Genomic DNA, 27,002 nt, shown 5'->3' with positions numbered 1-27,002 from the left:
GCAAAAGTTCCCAGGCTGAATCCCTTGCTGCCAAGCTCGGAACACTGTGCTACGTAGCTGTGTAGCTATTGCTTGAACGATTTCAGGGTAGAGATGTCTCTTGGGATCTAGGATCACCCACTATAAGAATAAATTGAAACGCAAAAGTAAAAATTGATCATGACACTGTCGCACTCAATTCCTCGGGAGTGAGACATGCAATCATTCTGTAGCCGGTTGCTTGTACTTCGTCTCGTACATAGCAGGCAATGCTAACAAAGGTAGACTTCTCTCACTACTCGAATTCTCGACCAACAAACAGTGTGTCACATGAAGGATGAAGATAGGTATGCATCATACGCTTCGATATAAGAATAAGTGTCACAATTTTACATAGTAAACTATGACTTCGTTATTACCTGGAAAGCATCACAGATATGAACCTATTAAACACCAAGCGAGCATAGCGACATGTTTCTGTGACCCGTGGCTGCAGCCCAGGGCTTGCGCTTGCAACCGAACATAACAGTCGCATAACGAAAGCACAAAACTGCACAAATAACACATGCCTTGGCATAACCTAACATTAACAAGTTGCATCTTTAATATATGAAGTACTTATTTCGTTTGAAGCATCGCACTATCAAGAAACAACTGCACTGGGAAACACGTAGAGTAAGACTTCTATGAACACACTACGAGCGTAGCTTTCACTGCGTTGCCTGCTACATATAGAGCAGAGTAGAGTTCCAAATGCACGCTTTGGAGCCTCAATTAGGCCTCTGTTACAAATATAGGCAAACTTGGAAATCCAACAACCCATTCCGTAGTTGTTTTCAACCTTGTCACCTTTGAATTAATGCTAATAGTAATATAGCACAGGCACTAACTGAGCCATTACCTGAAAGCACACCTGCTTCAAGGGCCACAACGTTCTGCTACTAAGAAAAAGGTTGTGGGTCTGATTCCCAGCAACATTCTGGCTTGTTCGGGGTGCAAGAACGCTCGTGTGCATTGCTCTGAATGCACGCCGAGCACCTTCGGGAGATCAAAGTTAATCCGAAGCTTGTGGCATCTTCCTTTCGCCCGAGTGTTCCTTTGAGACACGCCCATCAGCCAATCAATCAACCGCCGATCGCGATGCCTACACACGGCACAATGTCCAAACTGGTTGCGAGCACTTTGGCTCGGAAACTTTCGCAACAGACAGCACGTAGATCTATTCAACAAGTTCACGCACCACTACGAAGAACCACTCGGAAGTTGGCGAAGGAGAACCTATCGTGCTGTTGGCCGTTCACCTCTCCGAGCCTGCGGATGATTGATGCGCTGTTTTTGCTGCGCTCGACTTGGAAACAATGCTGGACGACTCCGACGTAAGCTGCACAAAGAGCACTGCCGCTGCCACTCGGCTGAGAACTTGCTCTCGGTCAAGGTCGTGGGCCCACTCCACTCTGCCCCAGCGACTCGTCTGCAATGCGCACAGTAAAGCAAAAACTTATTTTCGGAAAAGAAGTGCGCACGAATAAACACTACCACCACGTTTCACAGAACTCTGAGAAACATCACAGCATTCAAGGAACGTTAAGAAAAGATAAAAGACAAACAGACTCAAACTTAGGCCTTAGTTTCACAGAAGCTGTGCTGGAAAACTGGCCTTTACGAATGCTTAGGGGTGTGCAAATGGCAACCTTTAAAACCAATTTCAATACGAATCAAATACTTTTTTTTTAATGACACTTCTTTCACTGCATAGAGTTCTGCAAAGCTTTACTTCAAAGCTTTGTGAATTTCAACCAAGAACAAAGATATCAGAACGATAGGCACTGAAATCGAAGTGACTAGTGTACAGGAGCTGTTTTGTCACCGTCTCCTAACTGTTGTAAAACCAAACTAAAAACGCATGGTTCACAAGGTGGCAGCTTCGCGAGCATAGCTGAGTACTGCCGAGAGCATTGTATATAAAAAGCTCCGCGCTAGAATGCAAACAGACTAGCCAGACCCCTAACCATTTGATTATAACATCACATTGGTGGCATTCGAGCACTGCTGTAATAAAGCATTAAGCAGGAACATTGCTTGGAGATCAATGCCCACAGGGGCATAAAAGCTTGGGCTACGCATTAGATATGGGTACTCAAGGACGGGAACAAGGAAAAATGAACCTGCTTGCTCGTTTGGCTTCTTTTCTCCCCCTTTCTTAGAGTGCTCACATGTTGGCGCTGATTATTTGAAAACAAGTCAATAAATGTTCAGCATTTCGAATAGAAATATGATTTGAATCGTTAACCAAAGTTTTTGGATATACATACCCGCTCCCCTACCAATGTTCTTGCAACAGTACATAACCTTTATCTGGAAGTTGTCAGAGGCTTATCTCCAACAATGGCTCATTCAATTCGCTACTGAATGGTACCTGGGACTGCCAGTGAATTTCCCTTAATTATTTGCATACACACATGCTTGCCTCAGTGGCTGCGATGACATTCAGTTAGTGAGCAATAAGCCACCTACTCAACAGCCGGCTGCAACGTTTCAATGCACAGGGCAAAATCTGTAAGGCAGGGTAAGCGGCGACATCTGGGAAAATCGTACTGCACTAGACCTCAAGTATACTTGTAACAATCACGATTACACCTCCCTTACATCCACTTGTACGTATCGTTTATAACTGTGGAAAAAAAAGTAGGTTGGCACTTTTGGTTAAGCTAGAATAGCATATTATCTCAATTTAGGTGTACAGAATGGTCAACTCTTAAAGGGAACACCTAATCAGAATACCAGCATCAATTGCTATTCAGATCAAACAGGAAAACGTCTGCAGTGACCTCTAATTAACTGATGCCTACGTAATGGCATCACATATGGTGCTATCTTTTTAAATGGCGCCAGCATACTGAAGTTATGTAAAATTGGATACTAAACTGGTGTTCCTTCAAGTGGACCGTACTGTACAAAAGCAGGCGTGCAAAAATGTTTTGCGGACGAGAAGGTTTTCCAAGTGAAGACCTCCTGAGGCACGCCCTTTAGCACTGTGTTTGTGCTGCCAATGTGAAATCAAAAACAAGCAGCCGAACGTGCACACAAAGCATAACTGAAGGTAGTGTGCGTGCCGTCGGCCAGTCATCAACAGAGACAGTCATGTGAAAATCCGGTTTGCTCGGAGGGCACGCGGCTACTCGACCTACTGCGATAGTTTTGCTTCTGCTTTCCTTTACTTTAAAGCAAGGAAACTAAAATCGAACAAAACAGGAGCAAAACTATCGCAGCTGGGCGAGCATGCTTGCACCGTGCGGGCAAACCGGACGTGCGCGCCTGCGTCAGGTCATGACTGGCCAACAGCATGTGCTGTACCTTCAGTGACACTTTGGGTGCGTGTTCAGCTGTTTGCATTTCATCCATTGCAACTTGAAAAGTACATACACTGCAGCAAACACCCCACAAAACAAATAAGTAAACAGGAAGGAGGAACACACCTGAAACTCGCTCTCCAGCCTTCCCAGCATGACAGCTTGCTCTACACTGAGGTGCTGGGCCAAGGCAGCTTGGAAAAGGATCAAAGACTTGAGGCTTTCCGCACCATATTGAATGCCTGAAAGATTGTGAGCAATTGTGTAGCTCGCTCTTCTTTAATACATCTCTACATTGTTAATATTAACCGAGGGTGCCGTTGCATTCTTTGACTTTGGGACCCTCGTCTGTATATTGTATCTTACCAATGCATTGTATTTAAAGCATAATAAACTGAAACTGAAAGCTCGGGTGGATACTTTGCACAGTCGGTCAACAATGACAGTGACGCAGACACAGCGACGTACCTACCAACCTGTAAACATTAAAATTCGTAAAAAATCCTGGGGGCAGGGGGTGGGGAGGGGAGAAGGCGGGGTTGTTGCACACATTTTGCCCAGAGCCTTTTCATGTACATTTTTGGAAGACTACCACAGTAAACAAAGCCATGCGCAACTGGCCATCGAGGCATACCATATAAAGAAAAACGCAGATACGAGTATAAGTATAATGTCAATCAAAGGCTTTGCACCTTGATGGATGATTAATTGCCCACAATTCGTTTATTTTTTTTTTCTAATTGCCTGGCACATGCGTGTTCTTCTTGTATATATACATGACACTTTTTCCCAATAACATTTCAGTTGTGAGCAGGCGCCTGTGTTGTCTTGCACCATCCTTCATCCTTTGTCTGCTGTTTCTAGTCTTCAAAAAACAGTTTAGCCAGTCAGTCACAAACATCCACAAGAGAAATAAAAATAAATCCGTCAGCTTCTAGCTGTGTTTGTGATTCAGCTTACCAAGGACTAAAACATCACTGGCAATCTTTGCAGCCAGCAATGGCACAGTAAAATTCGCCGTGAGATCAGGTTGAACGTTATTGTGCTAGGCTATAATGTGAACGAAACTCCATAACAAAACCAGTCCCATCACACAATATAAACAAAAAAAAATATTCGACAGGGCCACTTAAGACTGCTTATGCGTGCGAATGCAAAAGCATTGTGCCATTTGCAGACCTCGGAACACCATGAACGTGCTCATGTTATACACTCATGACATGGCGCCACCTCCTCCCTATTGGCTGAGCCGTCACGTGCCTAATGACACACACACTAGGCCGCACCTTCAGTCAGCTAGAAACGTGGAGCCGCCATGACATCTGGAAACCGTGCTCATTTCGCACCCCGGAGACCCGGGTTCAATTCCTACCCAGAACGAATTTTCCGAAGTTTCTTTTCAAAGCCATTGATTACTTTGTGCACAGGAACCTCCCTGAGAAATTTGATGTCAGACCGAGTGTGTTTTCTTTACTCCTTGCGCCTTCGGCCATTTTTGGTACTATCCTTCGGTCACGCCGATGCCAATGGATTTATGCGTAACGGGGCATGTAATGCTTTCGCATTGAAAGGAAGCCCTGCTTGATGTCTTACCTGTCAGCCCCCACAATGAATACGACATCAGGTGCTTGAAGGCAACATCGCACACTTCTTGAGGGAGCGTTGACACCGCCAGGTCGCTCTTTGCCTCCAGCTTCACATTGAACCTGTGAGAAAGGTAAACGTCGGAAAGAGTTGCCAGTAACACACAAAGATGTAGATACAATATAGAATGATTGGCATCCATAATTTAAAGGAACAATAAAGAGAAAAATTAAGTTAAGCTGGATCGATTAGCAAAACAGCTACTCTTACCTTGAACGGAAGATTGGTAAGCCAAAGGAGACACAAATCGAAAGAATGGTGCCGACACTAGCTTAATGTTCCCGCTCTATACTCGGTTTTATACATAGCAGGCTTAGAGAGATATCTCTCCTTACTCACATTTTCAACCAGAAATTGGTGGGCTGTGGTATCAGCCGAATTCCACGCTGAAACTGAGTCAGCGTGAAATTCGAAGGAAGTGCGGCTTTCATTTCCTCCAATAATCATCGCCATTTTCCCTGTGTACCAAATGAAAATAGAGATTCAAAAGGACAGTTTACGAGCCTAAACTGACTTATTGTCCCAAATAGGACACGAAAAAGCGACAGTAAATCAGTTAGGATAGAAAAATACCGATAAGTATTAAGTGGTGAGTGAAGACCAAATCCCACTACCTTAAGTTTCATGCTAAAACCTCCGCACCAGTATGTCAGCATCACATCACGAATCTCAAAGGACAGCCAAATCTTGATATAACGAACACAGTTGTAATGAATTATCGGATGTAATGAAATAAATGTAAGGCGCTTCTTGCCGATATCAGTGTGTGGCAAATATATGCTTACAACAAACATCGGATATAACGAAAGGTATTTTCATGTGAGGTCCGCCTTTGTACAGTACATTTTCTTGTTTTTTGGTCGTTTTGATGCAGGAAAAGATAAAGAAACCCAATAGACTGAGTCTTTTATTCCTTTATAAAGCATTGTAGTACTTCTTTTAGCAATGAACAATTAGTTCTACCTAGACTGATGCCGTTGAAAACCATGACGTCAGAGAAAGCTGATGCATAAACTTTGGGAATGGTTGTCACTCATGTTTAGCTTTTGCACTTTTTCCGGCTTACTATGCCTCCTCTTACAGCTAGAGCAGCCATTTTGCTATTTAAGAAATGTAACTTACTAATGCAGCTCACGTTAATGCTTCTCCTTCATCATCATCATTATCGACCTATTTTTATGTCCACTGCAGGACGAAAGCCTCTCCCAGTGATCTCCGATTACCCTTCTCTTGCACTAGCCGACTCCAACTTGCACCTGCAAATTTCCTAATTTCATCACCCCACTCAATTTTCTGCTGTCCTCGACTGCGCTTCCCTTCTCTTGGCTTCCCTTCACTTTGCGTCCCATTCTGTAACTCTAATGGTCCACCGGTTATCTGCCCTAGGCATTACATGGCCTGTCCAGCTCCATTTCTTTCTCTTAATGTCAACTAGAATATTAGCTATCGCTGTTTGCTCTCCCTTCCACACTGCTGTTGTCCTGTCTCTTAATGTTATGCCTAATATTTTTCGTTCCATCACTTTCTGCACAGTCCTTAACTTGTCGGGCTTCTATGTTAACCTCAAAGTTTCTGCCCCGTATGTTAGCACCAGTAGACTGCAATGATGTTACACTTTTCTTTTCAGCGGCAGTGGCAAGATTCCAGTCAGGATTTGGTAATGCCTGCTGTATGCACTCCAACCCATTTGCAGCTTTAATTAAAATTAAATTATGGGGTTTTACGTGCCAAAACCACTTTCTGATTATAAGGCAAGCCGTAGTGGAGGACTCAGAAAATTTCGACCACCTGGGCTTCTTTAACATGCACCTAAATCTAAGTACACGGGTGTTTTCGCATTTCACCTCCATCGAAATGCGGCTGCCGTGGCCGGGATATGATTCCGCGACCTCGTGCTCAACAGTCTAACGCCATAGCCACTGAGCAACCACAGCGAGTATGCACCTTTAATAAGCCATTGGCCATAAAGTGCGCCAACTCACCTGTCTTCGTACCATCGCAATAAGGGATCCCACTTCTCCTTTTGCAAGGTGACAAGCTCGTCAGGCTCCTGCATTCGATAGCTGCAAGCGTCGTGATAATCCGTCAGACAAAGTTGCCGCACAAACAGTAAGCTTGCAGTCGGTACATCAACCTCGTGGGGAGGAAATAACTAAATAAAAAGAAATGGGCAACGTATCAAGTGTAACCAGAAATCTACTAATCATATTCTCGATTACGTACAGTGTGAACGGGCACATGCTAAACCACACTTACAAATGAGACCTCGCGGTATACACGATTCTCCTAACTAAACCACTGGCTTATTCGTGCTAAAGTTTCACATGGGGGTGGCATTTCACAGCGCATGCCACGCTTGGAGTGCACTACATGACCTGTTTCACGTAAAGCAAATCGAACACATGGGTCATTAGCAGCGATACTCTGCAGAAATGTCTGTTTTGCCGCAGTGAAATGGCAACGCTGCCTGTATGGGGGGCGAAACACAGCAGGGGCTGTGTTTCCCCATGACAGTGAGAGATTTTGGCACTGCTCCATCCTTTCAAAATTTGCGGAGTCATGTATACCTGGTGTACTTGCTTATGCAAGATTTAATACATTTGACGTCTCTTCTTCCAATTTTGACCAAATGAGTGCTTCAGTCACCACCAGCATAGCATGCAATGACACTTTTAAATAGTCTTTTTCCACTAGGGAATGGAAAATGCTTCCTGATTTTTTAGTTAATTACATCCCTTAATTGCTTAATCATTTGTTTATTCTCGTATAACAGTTATTTGAGCTAATTATTCTATTACACTGAGCAGTGCTTGCACTAATTGTTTTGTGTTGCATTCGTTTATGTCATATGCCTGATATGCGAAGCGTCATCAATGCAACACTTTGTAAGCTATGAAATGATGCACGTGCAATCTTTGCCAGTTGTTCTGTATGTTTACACTCCTGTAACGGCCTTCCACAGGCGCCAGCAGTATAAGTAAGCAAACAAACAAACAATTTGCCTCAGTCCATCAAAATGCGCAGCCAATAATAGGAGAAGAAAGAAATGTGCATAGGCACTTTTCAGTTAGGCTATTGCTACTGAAATTGGATTCAGGACGGAGCAGAAAAATTTTCATCTGAAGCAACTACGCTGCAAATGATGAAAGCACTGTTCTACTTCTCACAGATAAAATAAGTACTGATGGTGCAAGAGTTCATGGAACTGAGCTAAGCTGACCTATTTTACCTGCACAAGCAAATATCCTGCTAAAAGGTTATACACAACTACATACCACCATGCCCAAACACAGCAGCTTACGTTGTTTGATATTTAATAAAATGTATGCCCTTTACCTTTTTTTTTCATGAATTTTAAAGGTCTGTACAGGCGTCTCGTGTGATTTTATAATGCTGATATACAAAAGCCAGCTACTGTAAAGCACAGCTGTGGGTTTTGGAACAGTTGGAGTCCCAAATGAGAAGGGTAACCTATAGCAGAGGTACAGTTTGCAACCGTCGATAGAAGACAGCAAGTCATAAAAGTTAAAAACTACATACTGGAGCAAGCGGCGACTTTCACACAAAACGTGCATGAAGAGAGCAGCCCGGAAAGACCCAGATTAAGCCCTGCTGCAGAGTAAACCTAACCAAAGAGTGTCCGATTCCAGGAACTCCAGTATATCGGACGCCATATCTTCCTTTGTCTTTTTGGAGGGGTTGTCCACGACCGTGTTGCAAAGGCCAGTCTAAGGAGCGAAAAGAAACAAAACTGTCAGGAAAGACAGCACAACATTTGATGCCTGTTCAGTCACTGAAAGATATGGCAGTCAGGGTCATCTATATTTCTTTATTTTTTCCTTGTTAGTTCTGATTTTGTTAATATAGTTTGTACAGTGCAGAGAGTGTGAGATGGAGACTACCATAGGTATAAGGTTTTCATTTTCCCAAGAAGGGGAGGGGTTAATTTTTGTATAAAAACTCCTGCCTCTCAATGTCAACTTAATGTACTGAGCATTAAACTTGACTATGAGTATCTCAGAACACAGATACCTTAGAAATGTTGAGTGAAATGGAGTTGTCTTTTAATACAATTAATTGTCTTCAAGTTTTTAGTATGCCCTAATTACAAAATTCTACAAGTTAATTATATACTTGCTTTTTCCACTTGATCACGAAAATTGTGTATGCTACAGCACATAAACCACCAGTGCAAGCAGCACTTGCATAGCTATCATAGCCTTTTCATTAAAATTACTGATAGTTTAACTTTGAGGATCCTGTATATTATCACATGTGAAAGGGTCGCCCGTTCCCCTTCAACAGTTCTGAAGAAACTTCCAATAAGAGCAGACTCCAGAGATAAAACTTGCGTACTATATTTGCACAAGTTAATATAACGAGTTTTTTTTACCCAGAACTACCCGCGTAATAACGCACCTCACATTATATTTGAGTTTCGTGACACATATGATCTTAATATATATATTTTTGTGGGGGGGGGGGAGAGAGAGGGACCAGAAGTCCTCCCTTGGCTTACACTTGCAGCCGCATTATTTACATGCAAATAAGGTACCTTGCGTGTGCCCCCAGTACAAGGCACAGCAAAGGACACTTTAGACCGCCTGGACTTCTGCCCATTTAAGGTGGGAGACCTATGTATGTATGTATGTATGTATGTATGTATGTATGTATGTATGTATGTATGTATGTATGTATGTATATATATATATATATATATATATATATATATATATATATATATATATATATATATATATATATATCATAATAAACCAACAAACAATGACACTAATGTCAACCAAGCCCAATGCGCAATATCACTATGCGACTTTCTATGTGAGACGGACTTAGACGCTCATCTTTAGAACATGTGTCGTGTGAATGTGCAAAATGTGCTACAGTGCTATTTGGACAATGTGCATATATATAGTTCATGTACCATTGCCACCTACCTCTCCCCATACCTCGGTGTGGAGTGGCAGGCTAGAGACGCCCTACAGGCCAACTCCTTTCCCTCTTCATTCATTCATTCATTCTCTCTCTCTCACACACACACACACACACACACACACATCTACCTATCTTTCCAAGTCCAATGTATGAAAGAAGTGAGCAGCCTTCAGTGACTGACCAGGTGCATTTCGGTGGGGTTGATTTCTGTCTGCTGGCAGTCCCATTCAGTTGCCACAGCAACCGCCAACGCCTCGTTTGGAACGAGCAGCAGTTTTCCCAGGGGCGTCTTGAGCTTCCTCTGGTCGAGGCAGACCTCGAATTGATCTGTAAGCCGGTCAAAAGCGAAACTTATCTGTGGCACAACAACAACAAAAAAAAAACTGTGTTGGGCGACTTGTGTGCGCTTGTAAAATCAAACTCACCCCCAGATCGTACTATGCTGACTTCTTTGTAAAACCGTTTCTTCTTGGCTGTGTTAAAGAAAATATATTACGCCAGGTGATTAATTTACCCTGTTTCTGTACAATGCAACGCTGCTACTCAGAGTTGATGACAGTGATGAAACAGCGAAAACGAGCGCATGTAACCAGAAAAACAATCGTCTTTTCCAGCACTTAGCTGCCCAAGTTTGAGACAAGAGGACAAAACTTTTTGTTACACATCGCATCGTTGATCGTCTCGTCGTAACGCATCACAAAACGTGAATTGTGGTAGATTACCTGGGTAGAACCTCTTCGAATGACGACCGGAGATCACAACGGCTCGAGCAACTAATAGAGCACGACCTATTTTACACGTATACCAGAACATTTTTTGACAGTGTCTTGTAATTTCTTTCTCCACAAGTCGGAAACTAACCACGCTTGAATTGAAAACCGGCAGTCGTAGCCGCCATTCACCCACGCGCTGAGAGAAAAAAATCACCCTCAGGCGGAGAGCACCGACAACTTTCTCATTTACGCGTGTAGCGATAAGCCGGGCATATCTGAATTTTATTCCGTAATTATATTCCGTAAACCAGCAATTCTAAAAAAAAAATCCTGAACTTTCTCGCAGCGGGAGCTTCACGTCGAGGTACAGCAGCAGCCAACAAATGTTTGCGACAACTTGCTGGAAAATTCGAGAACGCGTACCACTATTTATGACAAGAATCTGGCACACGGCGGCCCGTCTACGCGTGCGCTTACGTAATCGCGTCCCCGTGTCCTCCGACCAATCGGGAGGCGCGTTTTTTCACGCGCTTTTGTCGACGTCACACGAGAGGGGCCTTCAACATGGCTGCTCGCTGCTGAGGCCACAGAGGGGTTCGGGTCACCTGTCGTTGCGGTGAGTGCCGCCGCCGAGCAGCGAGCCGTCAGCCATGCCCGTGAGAACGACGGAGATCGTGCCACCCTTGCCGGCCAACGCGCAGCAACCTGGCGTCACCAGGTCGCTGCTCTACAACGGCTCCCGGTTCCAGGGCCAACAGAAGAGCAAAGGCAACAGCTACGACGTCGAAGTTGTGCTTCAGGTGAGCGGGCCATTGGTCCGACGGACCCGGTTCTTTCATTGCGTTCGGGTGCAGTTAGGCTCGTTTACGTGCGCGCTGGTACCCCGTGGGGCACCGGCCTTTCCCGATGCCCGATCGCAGACGATCGCTACGGTTTCGGCTTTCGCGATCGGCTAGCCGACTTGACAGCGCGGGGGGGTCACCTAGGTGGTGCGCCCGAATTCGTGCTTGGTGTGCGTTGCCGTGGTGGCGATCTCGCCCGCTGGCACACGCTACCCCCTGCCTGTTGCAACACCGCTGTTGTGCTCGCGTGATGCGCCAGGTTGTCGCCGTTCGAAGAAGCGTAGAACCCTCGGAGAGCCATTTCGGGACGTTGGCACCTGCCGTTGTCTCGCAGATATGCTGTCGCCGTGCGCAAGTCTTTTTTGGCGGTTAAGTGGCCGAGCGCACGATAAAAGTGGGCCTTCGCGCAATCGGCGCAAAATCCGAGATTGCGTCGCGTCGAAGGGTCGCCCGCTCCGTTGTGTGAGGTCGGTGGATTAGGCCGGAGACAAAAAAAAAATACAGAAAAGGAAATAACGGTTGCGCAGTGCTTTCCCCGGGGACGTGGACGCAATTCAAGTATGCCCGAAGGCTTTTTGCCAGAGTTTCCGAGGACGCAGTGAAACGCAGCCCCCAAACTGAGCAAGCGAACCATCGGTGTGAGGTAGCGTGTACGTACCTGCAGCACTTGAGTTACGCGTCGTTTGTGTTACTCCCGAGATTCAGGTCTGCGTTGCCGTGAACGCTAAATTTGTCATTCCGTACGCCGCTGTCAGTCTGGCACGCCCTTGCCATCACGCCGAGATTCACGCGGAAAGGTATCTCTGCCCGGGAAAAGTGGCGCGACTCCTTTTTTTTTTGGCGAGATAACGCGTTTTCGCATGCAAGGTTAAAGTGCACGTCTTCGCTCATAAAACGCGAACGTGGTGATTGCGCATTTCTTTAACTGCGTAGCACCCCTGACGGCGTCATGACGCGCTAGCACGGGGCAGATGAAGCATCGTCATCATCCTTGCGTCATCATAAGCATTCCATCCACAGCTAGTGAGGACATGGAGGCTTACTTTTCTTTCTTTATTTTTTTTATTTTAATAATGCACTGGAGAGCAATGCTTTCCCATTGATGCCAGCACGGCTTGTGTCTGTGCTGGCTTTTCTCGAGTTTCAGCCACTCGTATGTAAGTTGTCATACAAAGTTCGATAGAATGACACGTATACATAACAAATGGCTTGCAGATCTACATTTGTACGATTGAGAGAATAAAGCAGATATCGGTGCATCCCCGTAAGAATTTGGCCCCAACCACCTTTGCAGCATTGTATCAAGCCTGGTGGCTTCTAAATGTGCAGAAAGGCTGTGGCAAGCTGTTTGCCATGCATGTCATCCAAGTATCAGTGTCCCCAAGGATTATTTGCAGAACAACCTGCAGTTGAGGGTGCAACAGCTTAATGTTGTGCGCAGCTGGCGCCATGACCGTGTCGTGATGTTCTTTAGACTTGATTGCTCCTGGCATTACATTGGCATTCCTCTGCCTGGTGCAGCACGTGGACGAAGCAAACTCCTATTTGTGCGGCTACCTGAAGATCAAGGGCCTCACGGAGGAGTACCCGACGCTCACCACATTTTTCGATGGAGAGATCATCAGCGGGAAGTACCCATTTCTCACGAGGAAATGGGATGCCGACGAGGAAGTCGACAAGAAACACTGGGTACATACGTTATACGGCTACTGTAAATTTGTGCATGTGTGTGTGTGTGTGCATGCGTAACTAGTCTATTTGTTCTTACATTATTTCAAAAGTGGGCTGATGAGCTGAAACTTACCTGTATAGGTTGGTCATGACAGCAGTAGTCAGTAAACTTAGGTAAAAGGTGCAAAGTTACGAAGATGTGGTAGCATAGACGACACGTTCACTGCAACAGAACATTTTTTTTTTTAAGTGACAAATTCTAACATATAATTTTCTCTTGAGGGCTGGATAATACACGTCAGAAGTGCATGTCAGTTGGCGTAACGTTGTGAAGGATAAAAGAGCAGAACAAGCAGGACAGAGAGTCAAACAAAACAACACGAGTGCTAACTAAAAAAAAAAAAAGTTTCACCAACCCTTTTAGTGCACAAAATGTATAGACCGACCTTGCACGATTCATTTTTTCTGCTTGACTCGCTGTCCTCTTTCCAAGGATGCTGTGATGACAGAGTTTCCCTCTTGACAGAGCAAGTTTGGGTCATTCGAGGATTACACCAAGACGTTCAACTGTGACAGTTTCAACTACACGAGCCTCAAAGCATCCGAAAACGTTTTCATGAGGTGGAAGGTAAGAGCCTTTCTGATAGCGAGTCTTTCCCCCGCCACGTACATTTTAAACACCTGTCACCTGTAAGTAGTCCAGCTGGGACAAAGTGATGACAGTGTTCTGTTTGTGGTCTGTCGGTGCTGCTTTCTCATTAGCATGGTGTGGCATGCTGCACAAAACTGGCTTCTGGTGAAGGTTTTTTTTTTTTTCCTCGACATCGCAACTGTTTCTGGTGCCTGTCGCTTCGTGGGCAGATGAAGTTGGCCCGGCACCCCTTTCCCAAAAGTGTTTCAAGACTAGCGGAAGCTTTTTACTCAAAGAATCTTATTCTGATCTGATATCTCGAAATTTTTACTAAAGCACAGGGAACCTAATGCGTAGCCTATAGTTGCGTTTTTTGATATGCTGGAGCAAGTTTTCCCGTTGTAGATATGTCAGCAGACCAGTTGCTAATTTAATAATTAAGACCTTATTCAAATAATATTTCCTTGTTTTTCTTTTTTGCAGGACACTCTTAATAAAGTTCTTCTCACTGTCACTGTTGGTACAATTATACTGAACAAGTGATCATTTTTGGTGGTGCAGAGTTGTGTTTGGACATGACAGGGTTAAGTTAGGCATTACTTGTAAGCTACATAATCGTGCACATTCTGATAACTGGCTGAGTTTGTGTAAATAAGTGAGGTTATAAATAAGTAAAGAAATATGAGGGTCAAAAATCTAGGCAAGATCATTGGTCACAATGGTACCTCATGCTAAACAATGACGATGTGAACTTTTGAGTAACTCCCATTTCCAACAAGGGCTGCCTGGACATAGCATCATAATTCCCTCTCGACTGTTTGCATCCTGGCGGAAATGTCTGGGAGGCGCACCTGAAGCCATTCAAGTGCGTTGTTGCAGACAAACCCACAACCACTCAATACTGTGCTTTCATTGCAGGAACACTTTCTGGTTCCTGACCACACCATCAAGGACATCAATGGGGCATCCTTTGCGGGCTTCTACTACATCTGCTTCCAGAAAAAGTCGGCCACCATTGAAGGCTACTACTACCATCGAAGCTCTGAATGGTATGTCCAGATTGAACAAATCAACTCTGCTGTTGCCATGAATGTTTTCCTGCTACTGTAGTCGTCCGTGGTCGGACTACCTTGCTTATTAGTATTGAACCTCGCCTGCAACGTTCTCCACTCCAGCTATTTCTCAGATCCATCCGTTGTGAACTGCCCTGTCTTTTGCTGCCTCCCTGTGCTTCCTTGCAGATCACCCATACAAACCATCTGATAAGGCATCCAGCAAATCATTTCAGTTCCGTGTGGCTTTTGCTGATTATAACCATTGCACCACCGTACACTTGCAATTCCAGTCGGAATTTCAGCCAAAGTTTGCGTGCCATGTTCATGGCTTAAGCAATTCTTATATCCGCAATGATGAATAGGCAGCAGCTCTTGCAAGTGTATACGATTGTTTTGTAGCACTTTGTCAAACATTTTACATAAATGGAAATATGCAGGTACTTGTCAAGCCTCGAGCTACAAAACAAGACACTCGCCCTAGCAAAGAAAAGAAGCAACATTAGCCATACTGTAACAATTCCATACTTTAATCATGCGCTTAAAGAAGGAGTGTCTAAGCACATCTGTTCTACAAATAAGCCTCTAACCTTATTTATATTGTTTATCTATGAGAAAATTTAGGGGGTATGAAGTATGTAGTTACATACCTGAATACCAGTTCTGGAATGAAATTGTTTTACCTTAGTGATCTTAAGTGCTTCTCGAGTGCACCACAGTGAAGACTCTCCTTCCCTTGTGATGCACTAAAGTATCTCGATATCTTGAATGTCAGCAGCTGCTTGCAACCATTTAAAAAAAACATGCATTTTTTGTTTCTTTTCTTGGCAGGTACCAGTCACTAACGTTGCGGCACGTGCCGGAGCACAGCATCCAGATATACGAATTCCGGTGAGGACAGCGCACGTCTGCAAACTCGGCACCGGCGGCGCGTCCATTCCCGCCATCACCCCCGTGCCCTGCATCACGACAGGGCAGTCACTTGAGTCGCCCTCCTGCAGCAGCATTGACCGGCATTCAGTCCGTCGCCAGCCGCCCCAATACGTCTGCGAGGGCAGTCACTTGAGTCGCCGTCCTGCAGCAACATTGCTCTCCAAATCGGAGAGAGACGAACGACCGGCATTCAGTCTGTCGCCAGCCACCCCGATACGTCCGCGGTTCGCCCGTGGCGGGTCGCTGATGACGACAGCTTCGTAATTGTGCGCTCCGTCGCAAGTGTCCACTGCTGCCGCCGCCGCGCTGTGTGTGTTTAGTGTGTCCGTGCCATCATCATCACCACCGGACTTGAGCCCCCGAAGAGACGTCTTCATTCACCGTGTGCGCGCGTCCGCCATCTTCAAAACTGAACGTGCGCGCTGCTCTCTGAACAAAGAGCGCTCGAAGCAGGGGGATGGCATTTCTTCCTTCTAGTCCCGTCGCCACCGGCAACGCCGAGATTGTAAGGGTTTGCACCAGTAATTTTTGTTTTTTTTTCCCCCCTTCTGTTCCACTGGTTGTGACTGGTGTTTTTCCTAGTGAAAGGAAGATACGTTGGGCTAACGAAGCCTTACCGCATTCTGTGCTTCCGCGTTCACCCCGAGTAACATTTAAGGCGTGTGGCGAGAACTAACCTCGCGATGCCCGGGCCTGGCATTTTTTATCGTAGTTCTTTGGGGTGGGGGAGGGGTGGAATCAATGCATGATGCGTGTGTGTGTTCCGCTGCTGCATCGTACAACAACGGAAGCATAATTCGAAATGAGATTATTTGCAAACAAACTGATCGAGCAGTGCTGATTTGTTTCGTTTTACATGCCTTGCATGCTAGTTTTTTTTTTGTTTTTCTGATGGCATACATTTATCTTTTGACAGATTTATGCTGGCATTTTAATCAGCTATGTCGCCATGTACTGTTCTACAAAAAAAAAAGACACTGCATGCAGTATGCATCCCGGTTATGTATGCATGTAAAATTAAAGGAAGGCTGTGTTGTGACAGATGTGTTTAGAGATGGCAGGAAGCCACCCACGGTTTTCATTTACAATTGTTAAGTTGCGGTATGCTGTGTGTGCGTATTAGAGGGTGCTCCACTTCGAACATCAGCGCAGCTTCACCTGTTACAGTGTTGACGCCCAAGTGAGAACCAAGTTGTAGTCTTACTTTCTTTTTTTTACCTTTTTTTTTACTTTCAATATTTGACTTAATTGCTGCAGTTGAAACGTCCTGCGAGGTGTCACCAGAATGAGAGGCTAGGAGCATTTACTCCTCAAGGCATTTAAGTGAACAAAGCATCTTCAGCTTAGTAATCCAGCAATTAAGGCTGTGCACGAGGTCTGCAGAAGATGCCTGTAGCCACTATGTGCTCGGAGTTTTAATTTCAGCCCAGTCTTAAATTTTATGCACGTCTACATTTATTGTTATCCTTTCTTTTTTAATGATCCCTCTTCCACAGTGTTGGTAACATTCATTTGGACAAAATCACCACTTCACATCCCAAAACGCTCAATCTTCAGTAAAAATAAGTTGCTAATTGATGATGGTGACTGGTTCATTTCCTAAATGTCTTCCTTATTATTTTTAAACTGCAACATTGAATTACTTCTAGCTGTTACAGGTTAATGGTCGGTTTGTGAAAAAGGACGGGGAAAAAAACTGTTTTCCTAAAAACACTCTGAAATCTTAAGATTCTGCTTTGCCAAGATAAAACAGCTTTGATGCGCCCCACTAGTGAACTCTTCAGTACGTCCTTAGAAGTAGCGACCAAATACAGGCGCATACCATGTCCCCTTTAGTCAACGTCCCTCGAGGAATTTTGCCGGGGCAATTTGCTGGCTATTTTTGTCGCCAGCATAATCTCTGTGACTCCACAAATGCGAAACCGTCATTGACATTGCCAAAAACTCATTTAGCTTGGCAACTTTCTTGCCAAGTTACCCAACACCGCTCTTGTAGCATTTGATGAAACACTGCAGTGGTTCTGGTGCTCTGCCTCCAAGCACCAGGTTGTGGGCTGTAGTCTCCCAGCTACACTCTAAATGAAGGGAGAATGCAGGGAGAGAGGATCATGTAAGAAATGGCTATGAGGTTGCCCCGACTTCGACTCCGCTAGCCCGCTGCTCTGAATAAAAATGGAGTACAGGGCAAGTCGGAACAGATTCATGATTTGCAACACAAAACGGAGATTGGGGGGGAAAAAATATGGTGGACACGAGCATTGTCTTGCAATTGGAAGTTCTATTGAAAACATGCGCCTATTATATGTACAAGGTCACAAAAAAAAAAAAACATTAGTGTCAAAACTGGGATGGCAAAACGGTCACATGGGCGAGGTGCAGTTATGTATTACCTAAAAAGGCAAACTGCGTCTTAGAGGAATGGATGGCTGGCTCCCACAAGACTGGGCATGCTTTTCATTCCGTAAAGATTCAGCTATTTTACGGGTGCTGTGATCTCTTATCTCTTTCCGTCATTTCATTGTCTCCATCCTGTTGCACTGTAGATCATGAACTGGCTTCTCTGCACCGGGTTAAATCCAACGGGACAGAAGAAGGGTTACAAGCGGCAATATTGTTAGACAGAATGCAGAAGCATTCATGCATGCACGGGAGAACCATGGGTGTTCAAAATTGACTCAGAGTGCTCCATAATGACATCTTTTGTTTTTCTTCTAGCCCGCTGAGCACATTATCAAATCTGTTGAGCATGTGATACACAAGTCAACATCATGGGTTTCTGCCTTGGCCGATACAGCTTTGAAGGCGTACGAAAGACAAAACTGTGTTAGCACACTGGCAAACAAATGCTCCAAAACTATTTGAACTGATGTAGCAGAAAAACCTTGTCGCAGGAGGTAATGGATGCTGAACATTTCTTAAAAAATCGCGCACGCAGACCACATCGACGGTGTCGCTAGTACGCCGTCGCAGATTTATCTACCTTTAAACAGCATCCCTTGCATTACGTGGCGGAGGGGGGATACAAAAGTAAGTTTCAAACAATACTCGTGAAGTATATTTTGTACCTCACTTTAAGAAGCATAAAAACAATAACGATCAATACAGAGTGCACAACATTCTACTGTATTTTAATGCATCAACTATGTGATACATCAGTTTGCTAATTCATCGAAGTGAGTCTGGCTTCGTCAGATGCATAGGACTTTGTTTAGCTGTAATGTGGCATACAAGTCTGCAAGGGCGCCTGGCGCAGCCGTTTTCGTTTTTGTAAGGTAATCTATGGAAGGCCTTTGTAAGCTTTCCGCTGAAGGCCTTGAACAGTAGTTCAAAGCCAGGAGCAGATCTTGGAGCACAGTAGATATAAGAATATACTTAATGGGTTAACAGCTGTAGAGAGTACTTCAGCTTTGCTTAAGAGAGAGAGGCAAGGATAATTTACACTGACCATTAACATTCTTGAAATTTCATTCATCGTACATATTCATCAATTGTACAACCTTTTAATGCATTGACAGCAACTTATGTCAGCTTGCCACTGCTTCAAAATTAGTTTGGCGCAACAGATGCATGTGAGAAAACACATCTGCAAAAGACGCGCAGGCCCACATTTATTCTTCAAGCCAGCTTGCGAAAGACTACCACAAGTTTTCGGCTGCATGTTATCGTTCAAAGCAAGGAGCTGATTTCGCAACAGCCCCTTTAATCACTCTTTTCACCATTTATCAGTGGCACGAGCACCTAGCATGCTGTTATCACCAGGATAAGCCACTCAGTACAACGAAGGTTAAAAGCATATAGGAAAAGAATCATTGTGAAGAATAGCTTCAGCTGATAACAAGGAAGAAACGTGAAGTCAACATGTTTGTTTCCTTTTGTTTACACCTCGATGCCCTCATTAGGTGTCCGTCTTCACCATGTGTAAACGCCCCTTTGCCTTCACTTAAAAAAAAAATAACATTCGGGGTGCATAGGGGCCGTAGCATGAGTTGTCTCAGAAACCCTTTCGGGTGTAAAGGCGTTGCGGTGCAACTTCACGATTTTAAAGAAAATCCTTTGGAGTGTAAAGGAGTTGTAGCACCCCTTTATCATCTTGAAAAAAACTTTTGGTGTGCAGTTAGTTGCACAGTAATTGTCAGTGTGAAGTCAGCGTGGTTGTCTACTTTTAATGCGAGAGCGTTAAGGGCCCCATGTCGCGGGAAATCCAGTGTCAGCAAAGTTGTACACGAGGGAAAATTTTCGCGCATACTTGGGTATACGTATATGCCACGCCTTGCTATATGACTTGCGGTTTACGAGGGTTATGTTGCCACACCATTCTGTCACTAAAGCTGCTCATACCTTGTCTTACATTCTTGACAAAGTTATTCCTCGCAATTTTGAGAATGACAGCCCACAAACAAATGTTGGGAAACGAAACACCAACAGCGGCATGCCTTTTATGTTAACTCTTCTCAGACTTAAATATTAGAAGTGCTAAACAATAACAGAAACATTAAAATGATGCAATTTCTTTGGCGAGGCTGTGCGCTACCTCTGGGATCGGCTCACGCAGGAGGCCATTGTGTTTCTAGCAGAAAGCGCACCTTCGTGCATGGCATTTGCCGCCAGCATTTCCCGGTAAACATTACGGTTACATAAGCTGCAGTTGCTGGGAGGCGCAAGAAGCAGTTAAGGATCTTTGAATGCTATCACGTTCCACTCTTGAAGGCGAAGCTTAAGCATCATCCAAGTTTTTGTTTACACCTCTGTGGTGCTCTCATTAGGTGTCTTCACCATGTGCAGCAACACCCATTTACCTTCACTTTTAAAAAGGAAACCCTTCGGGGTTTATAGAGGTCACAGCATACCTGCATGGTTTTAAAGAAAATACTTTGGAGTATAAAGGAGTTGTCATCATCATCAGCAGCAGCCTATTTTATGTCCACTGCAGGACGAAGACCTCTCCCCGCAGTCTCCAATTACCCCTGTCCTGCACCAGCTGATTCCAACTAGCACCCACAAATTTCCTAGTTTCATCGCACAACCTAGTCTTCTGCCGTTCTCTACTGCACTTCCCTTTTCTTGGTACCCATTCTGTCACCCTAATGCTCAAGCGGTTATCTACTCTACGCATTAGATGACCTGCCCAGTGCCATTTTTTTCTCTACATATCAATCAGTATGTCGTCTATACCCATTTGCTCTCTGATTCAAATCGCTCTCTTTCTGACTCTTAAAGTTATGCCTGGCATTCTTCGTTCCATCGCTCATTGCGCAGTCCTTAATTTGTTCTCGAGCTTCTTTGTCAGTTTCCAAGTCTCTGCCCCATATGTCATCACCGGTAAAACGCACTGATTGTATACCTTCCTTTTCAATAATAATGGTAAGCTTCCAGTCGGGAGCTGACAACGTCTGCCGTATGCGATCCAACCCGTTTTTATTCTCGTGTGAATTTCCTTCTCATGACCAGGGTTCCCTGTGATCGACCTAGGTAAATGTACTCCTTCACAGACTCTAGAGGCTGACTGGCGATCTTGAACTCTTGTTCTCTTGCCTGGCTATTCATCATTATCTTTGTCTTCTGCATATTAATCTTCAACCCTACTCTTGAACTCTGTCTGTTAAGGTCCTCTATCATTTGTTGCAACTCATCTACACTGTTGCTGAATAGAACAATGTTATCAGCAAACCGAAGGTTGCTGAGGTATTCGCCGTCGATCCTTACTCCTAAACCTTCCCAGTTTAAAGGGACACTAAAGCGAAACAGTAAATCAGTTTAGACTAATGAAGCATTGTTTGAGAACCCTGCAGGCAGTCATTTCAAAAAAATAGTTTGATTATTAGATAAGAAAATGAAGGTCCAAGTATCAGTATTTTAATTTCGCGCCGGTACCTCAGCGTGACGTCAAGGATTCCAAAGTATGTTTTCACATTTGGGCCGCGTTGGCTGAATAAAGGTTCCAGAAACTTGCCATGTTTAATATTTGGTTCCTTTAGAACACAATGTAGTCAATCTGTACCGCTATATATACTTAGTAGGCCCTAGAAGATGCCATCAAAATCCAAGACGTCACAGCCCCCAGGTGCAGGAACATAAGTAGGCGTCACCACACATATTTCTTTTTTGCGCTTTTTCTGGCTTACCAAACGTCTTATCGTTGTAAGATTGGTGTTTTTGTTGTTGTAGAGCGGTAATTTACTGATGCAGAAGAAATCATTTTTCACTTTACTGTCCCTTTAATAGCTTGAATATTTCTTCCAAGCACGCAGTGAATAGCATTGGAGAGATATTTCAAAAGGAGTTGTAGCACCCCTTTACCATCGTTTAAAAAAAAAACGCCTTTTGGAGTGTCGTTAGCCGCTGCATAATTGTCGACCTTGTGTGTGTTTTCTGGCCACAACATTAAGCGCCTGGTGCACTCCTTTCAAGAAAGGCATGGGCACATCAGCATACCATAGCATTTCCAGCAGAAAAGTACTGGGCTCACAGCATTAATGGAGATGTACACGTCATTGATGGTGGTTGTACAGCAGAGTTACACTCGAAAGGGTGTACAGCCTTAAAAGCGATGCAGACGTGCAGCTCGTCAATTTGCATTTCCGTTTCTTCTGCAGTTATTTTGCTGTCTTCAACTAAGCTGGCCTTAGATTGTGTCATTAATGTCGGTATTTGTAACACAGAAGCGCTGTTTGTTGAGACCACCCATCAACTTGCTGTCAACATCGCATAACGAAGCTTGCATTGCCATTGCTACTCAGTTTACATCAGCGAAGAATATTTCTTTGAAGAAACAAGGATTGTCAAGATCAAGGCTGCTTCTAATCTTTTATTTCTTTTACATTTGACGCCGTGTAGCTGAACAATATTTTGCAAATCGTACATCTCGATGTACCTTAATTTTCTTCCTGTAGACCTGTGCACATCTTTGTGTTAGCTATTGCTTGCCCTGTCTCGTGCCATTCACGGCTCATTCTTCAGTTTTCCAAAACATGTATTAGCAATTGTTATCAATGGGGCACATTCAAGTTTAGTGCTCACCTGCACCGACTGAAATTCAGTAGTTCTGAACCTATTTCTTAGAGCTGTCTAGAAGACTTGTTTGCTTTGCACAAAACAACCCCAGTCAACTGTACGGTGGTAGCAGAATAAGAAGGCCTCTACTGACAGACCACAATGACACAACCTTCACACTGGACTTCATAAAATTACTGTAGCTGCATGACATTCGGGCTACATTTTCACTTGTGTAAACCATGTAATAGCCTGCACTTTTTCTTTCCACTTGGGCAGGAACACTTTAAAACTTTAGTCAAACACTTAAATACTTAAGTTGGAGAAGTATGGGAGAGGCCTTTGCCCTGCAGTGGGCGTAACCAGGCTGACGACGATGATGACTTTAAAGGATATCTGCAAAACGTGAAAAAAATTATTTGCTTGGGTCTATTTGTTCAAGCACCAAGTATGTGTGGTCGCTTTTATAGAAATGCTTACCTATTTGAGCTATCGAGAACTTAGCTGTTACAAGTGCTTTGGCAAACAAGGCGCTTGTCAATGAAACATAGTAGCTATAGGTGCTGTCGCTAGAAGCGACATCTATGCGCATTTTGGCACGCAATGTTAGTTTTCGGTCGTCTGGCACTACCGTCTCGGTTGCGTGGCAGGACTGTTACAAATTAACATTTCTCGCACTATTGCACAGTCCAAATATGGTCATTAGATTTGTTTTCAGGGTGCATGTGATGCCATGAGCTCCCGTTTAAAGCGGTCTTTTGTGATCACGCTTAAAAACAGTTCGTTGCATTGAAGTGACGCTGCGACTAGTGTCACACTGTCGTGTCACTTTATCCTTGTAAAGGAGTGACAATGTTTTTGACTGGCTTTTCACTTTCTTTTCTTTTTGCATCAAGCGAAGGTAATAACCCTTTAAGTCCTTAAGAAATGTCGGCAAGTGTTGAAGTAACCTGAACGATTAACTATAATACTTGTTTCTACAAACAATATTTGGTTTCAGTACCCAGAATCTGTATGTCACAACAGCTTGATGACCATAGCTCCCTTCTTTCCTGCAGCTGCCATACGAGAGTGCTGTCAAAAAAAAAAACGCATGCCCCGTTTTTATTGTATAGTGAGCAACATCATCGTACGTAGCCTTACTGTAACACGATGTCAGCAAATTGTGCTGCGTGATGTCAGTGATGCCACACTGGAAACTAGAGACACACTTCAGTATCGAGTAAAAATACCTTGCTTTTAAGCTGTATTCGCATGGCAGAGCAAATCGTGATTTGAACTTGTGCATTGCATATCGCATGATCATACGTCACCTGTACCCCATGGTGCTCCCCAAGTCCCCACAAAGTGTTTTGCGATGCAGCGGGAAGTCCATTCACCATTGGGATTGTTGGCTTCGTCACGTTTGCACCGGAGGCTTCCTACGAAGCGATCCAGTGCATGTCACATATCCGATTTGTCCGTGAGCACATCCTGTGTGCGACTCCAGCTTTAACGACTGTCATACTTGCAGAGTGAAATGCTTCTACTTGTGAGACGAGTTTGCCACGGCAGAGTTTTTTGCAACTTCGAAAGCAGGTAAATGACACTGAAAAACTGCACAGGACACGAAACCGTGGTCTGACAGCACTGATGACACCAGTATTGGCTATTTTCAAAGCATTCATGCATTTCTTGTTTCGTACTGGTCTTGAGTTTCAGATAATGCACACAAAACATCCTTCGTCTATGTTCACTCAAATGCCATTGTGAGATAAATGAGTTTTCTGGAAAACCACTGTCTGTGAACCATCTAAAAGTGTGGTGAATTGGCGCTGATCAGAACAGTACACTGGCCTTGCTTGTTGCATGTCTGCTTTGTTGCTGTTTCGTTAGTGCATTATCATTTTTGAATGAATCCTTCTTAAGACGACTTATATCTGTTTGGATTAATGGATGTATGCTCTCTTGCTGTTTTGTTGGTTTAAGAAACATCGGCAAGCATGCACTGATTTACGCAATATCACCTTAACCGCCGAGTATTTTGTGGGGTCATGAAATCGGTAAATTTGCAGACACAAGTTAGAATCTGCTAGTGTGAAAGACAGGGGTAATTGGATGCTGCTGGGAGAGGCCTTCTTCCTGGCAGGGGAGATAAAAATAGGCTAATGATGATGACCTTAACCTAGGCTCGTGTGAGACAGGAATGTTTCAATACCATTTGGAGATAAGCTAATTTTCTTTGGAGCATTTGTCGGAGCACCATCAAGAGCTGTGATATATCAACATTAGTGGCAGCAGTTCATGGTTTCTTTTTTTTTTTTTAAGAACATCTGATTTGTTGCTGCCTCGTTGGTTTCTCAAGGGTCTTTGCATGCGCACCCATTTGCATAAAATGGCTTTGAACTGTGCTTGGTCTAACGGACGCATGGTCTCTCACTGTCTTATTGGTTTAACAAATGAAGTGTGCACTTATTCACATAAGATCATATTAACCAAGGCGCATGTGACAAGGCTGCCTTTGTGGTCCGGCTAACCACTACGCAACGGCATTACTGTACGGCAGGTTTGCCGGTGGCGACCTAGTTTTTCCCTGTGTACCTCGAGAAGGAATGGCCTCCCCGGCAGTGCTGTTTGTTTGCGCGGTTCACACAGGATGGCCCATCAGGGGGAAGATAGAACAACCTGAATTGCAGCAGGGCTTTCGTTTTTGTACAGTAATTTATACACGCGCGCAACCTGTGAAGCTGTGTTTAAACGACAGTGCACTTACAATGAAGTGATTGGGAGGACTGCCCTCGGGTGTTTCGTTGGACAGTGCGGCAGAAGACCCAATAAAATATTTTCTGTGGTTCAAAAGAGTTGCGTCGATTCTTTTTCTTTGCTTTGACACACAAGCGTGTATGGGCTTTGTTGAAGTTTTTACGAGTGAGCTTTTCAGAGAAAGCTTTAGCTCGAGAACTCCTATACTTTGGCACAGAGAAGCAGTCTTTTTGTAGCATCGACTGAGCTGAGTTAGGCTTATTGTGTTTAGAAGGAAAGGTTACAATCTACAGTGTGTATGGAGCAAATTCTTTTTTACATTGCTTTTTTTTTTCATTGCACAATACAAAAAGCATCAAGCTTACAACTCTGTAAACCAGAAGTAAGGAACATAACAGTTCCATAAACTGCACCTCTTAAGACATCTAAAGCAGATTAAGTTGTTGCATTACACCGCACGCTGAAGTACCACTAATTTACGAGTAGGACTTTTGCAGGCACATTAAAGAATGGAACATTTTCATTTAATCAGTAAATTATCACAATTGTCCTCTTCAAAGGCTCTAAGCAGATGTAGATTACAAAACTGTGATAACTGTTTTTGGTGTAGAGTTGTGGATATTGCAAACTTTGTGCTTCAAATGCTTGAAATTTGCCAATATTTGGAGATCTTTGCAAGATCTGCAAGTCCCAGAAATGAAAATTCTGCTTCCACCAGTCATAGTGTTCAGCTTTCTCAAATCCCAACAGCTTCTTTCAGGTCAGGTCAGCAGTTGTCCAATGAGGGCACTTATGCATTTCGCATGAATTGAAACAGGGGACTCGCAGTTGACCCCAAACTAAGGTCTCCTAAAGATGGCCAACTGCAGCAAAATTTTGGAGTGCAGATGCCTAGATTCGCATAGTGAAGATACATGCTGCAAGATTTTGCGTCTTAAGTACTAGTGGATGGTTCATGAAAAGCCAGCAAACAACGTTTCTGATAACAAAACATATGAAAAATGCCGCCACTGCCACTCACCAAAAGAAATGCAAGATCCAGAACAGCACCTCAGTATGAGCTCGGAGATTGGGTGGTGCTTGCTGCACACTGAACAATCCAGAAGGCACCATACTGTTATCTTCTGTTACATTCGCTAACCACCATCTGCATACGTCGTCTGCTTGGGTTTTAATTTGAGGACTGCTAATTTGAAAATTAGGCAATTATTAGTCCTGCAGGTAAGCCAAGACTGCTTCAGTAGCATCAGTAGCTTCAGTAGCATTTAATAACCACTTTAGCCGAACAATTTTGCTGCAATTGGCCTTTAGGTGCATTTCGAGCGAAAACCTTGCCTCTCCTATCGGAGGTCCACCACTCTGGTGCCACATGGTAAGTGCACAAGTTGTGAAGGATTGTTCCATTGCAGAATGTATGAACAGCCACAGAAAAGACCAAAAAAAAGATGTGTACCAGCAAGCTGTTACCATATCGTGTGGTGCAAGAACACAAGACACTATAC

General features: G+C 44.1%; 2 protein-coding genes across 2 annotated transcripts; one reads left to right on the top strand and one right to left on the bottom strand.

Annotated features, from left to right (window-relative positions):
• Nucleotides 1–133: 133 nt before the first annotated feature.
• On the bottom strand, nt 134–10,884 carry l(2)k14505 (ATP synthase mitochondrial F1 complex assembly factor 2 homolog l(2)k14505). The gene is made up of 8 exons (XM_065445581.1): nt 10,649–10,884; nt 10,352–10,399; nt 10,108–10,253; nt 8,604–8,701; nt 6,956–7,036; nt 4,923–5,035; nt 3,456–3,571; nt 134–1,450 (listed from the first exon to the last, which is right to left on the bottom strand). Exons 1-8 carry the CDS (start codon nt 10,737–10,739, stop codon nt 1,277–1,279), a joined length of 867 nt encoding a protein of 288 aa, XP_065301653.1. The 5' UTR covers nt 10,740–10,884; the 3' UTR covers nt 134–1,276.
• A 299-nt stretch (nt 10,885–11,183) lies between these two features.
• On the top strand, nt 11,184–16,807 carry LOC135912952 (glucose-induced degradation protein 4 homolog). The gene is made up of 5 exons (XM_065445582.1): nt 11,184–11,439; nt 13,003–13,170; nt 13,679–13,780; nt 14,702–14,832; nt 15,667–16,807. The coding sequence occupies exons 1-5, from the start codon at nt 11,290–11,292 to the stop codon at nt 15,728–15,730; spliced, it is 615 nt and encodes a 204-aa protein (XP_065301654.1). The 5' UTR covers nt 11,184–11,289; the 3' UTR covers nt 15,731–16,807.
• Nucleotides 16,808–27,002: the final 10,195 nt, after the last annotated feature.

This window comes from Dermacentor albipictus, chromosome 8 (assembly GCF_038994185.2).
Source record: "Dermacentor albipictus isolate Rhodes 1998 colony chromosome 8, USDA_Dalb.pri_finalv2, whole genome shotgun sequence".
Classification (NCBI taxonomy): domain Eukaryota; kingdom Metazoa; phylum Arthropoda; class Arachnida; order Ixodida; family Ixodidae; genus Dermacentor; species Dermacentor albipictus.
This window is presented reverse-complemented; position numbering and strand designations above follow the sequence as displayed.

What these genes read in the sequence shown, in the direction of transcription:
- LOC135912952 (XM_065445582.1), top strand. Translation starts at nt 11,290, where the DNA reads ATGCCCGTGAGAACGACGGAGATCGTGCCACCCTTGCCGGCCAACGCG. An exon ending in ACGTCGAAGTTGTGCTTCAG is followed by an intron (nt 11,440 to 13,002) that starts GTGAGCGGGCCA and finishes TGCCTGGTGCAG; the next exon opens with CACGTGGACGAAGCAAACTC. An exon ending in AAGTCGACAAGAAACACTGG is followed by an intron (nt 13,171 to 13,678) that starts GTACATACGTTA and finishes CCCTCTTGACAG; the next exon opens with AGCAAGTTTGGGTCATTCGA.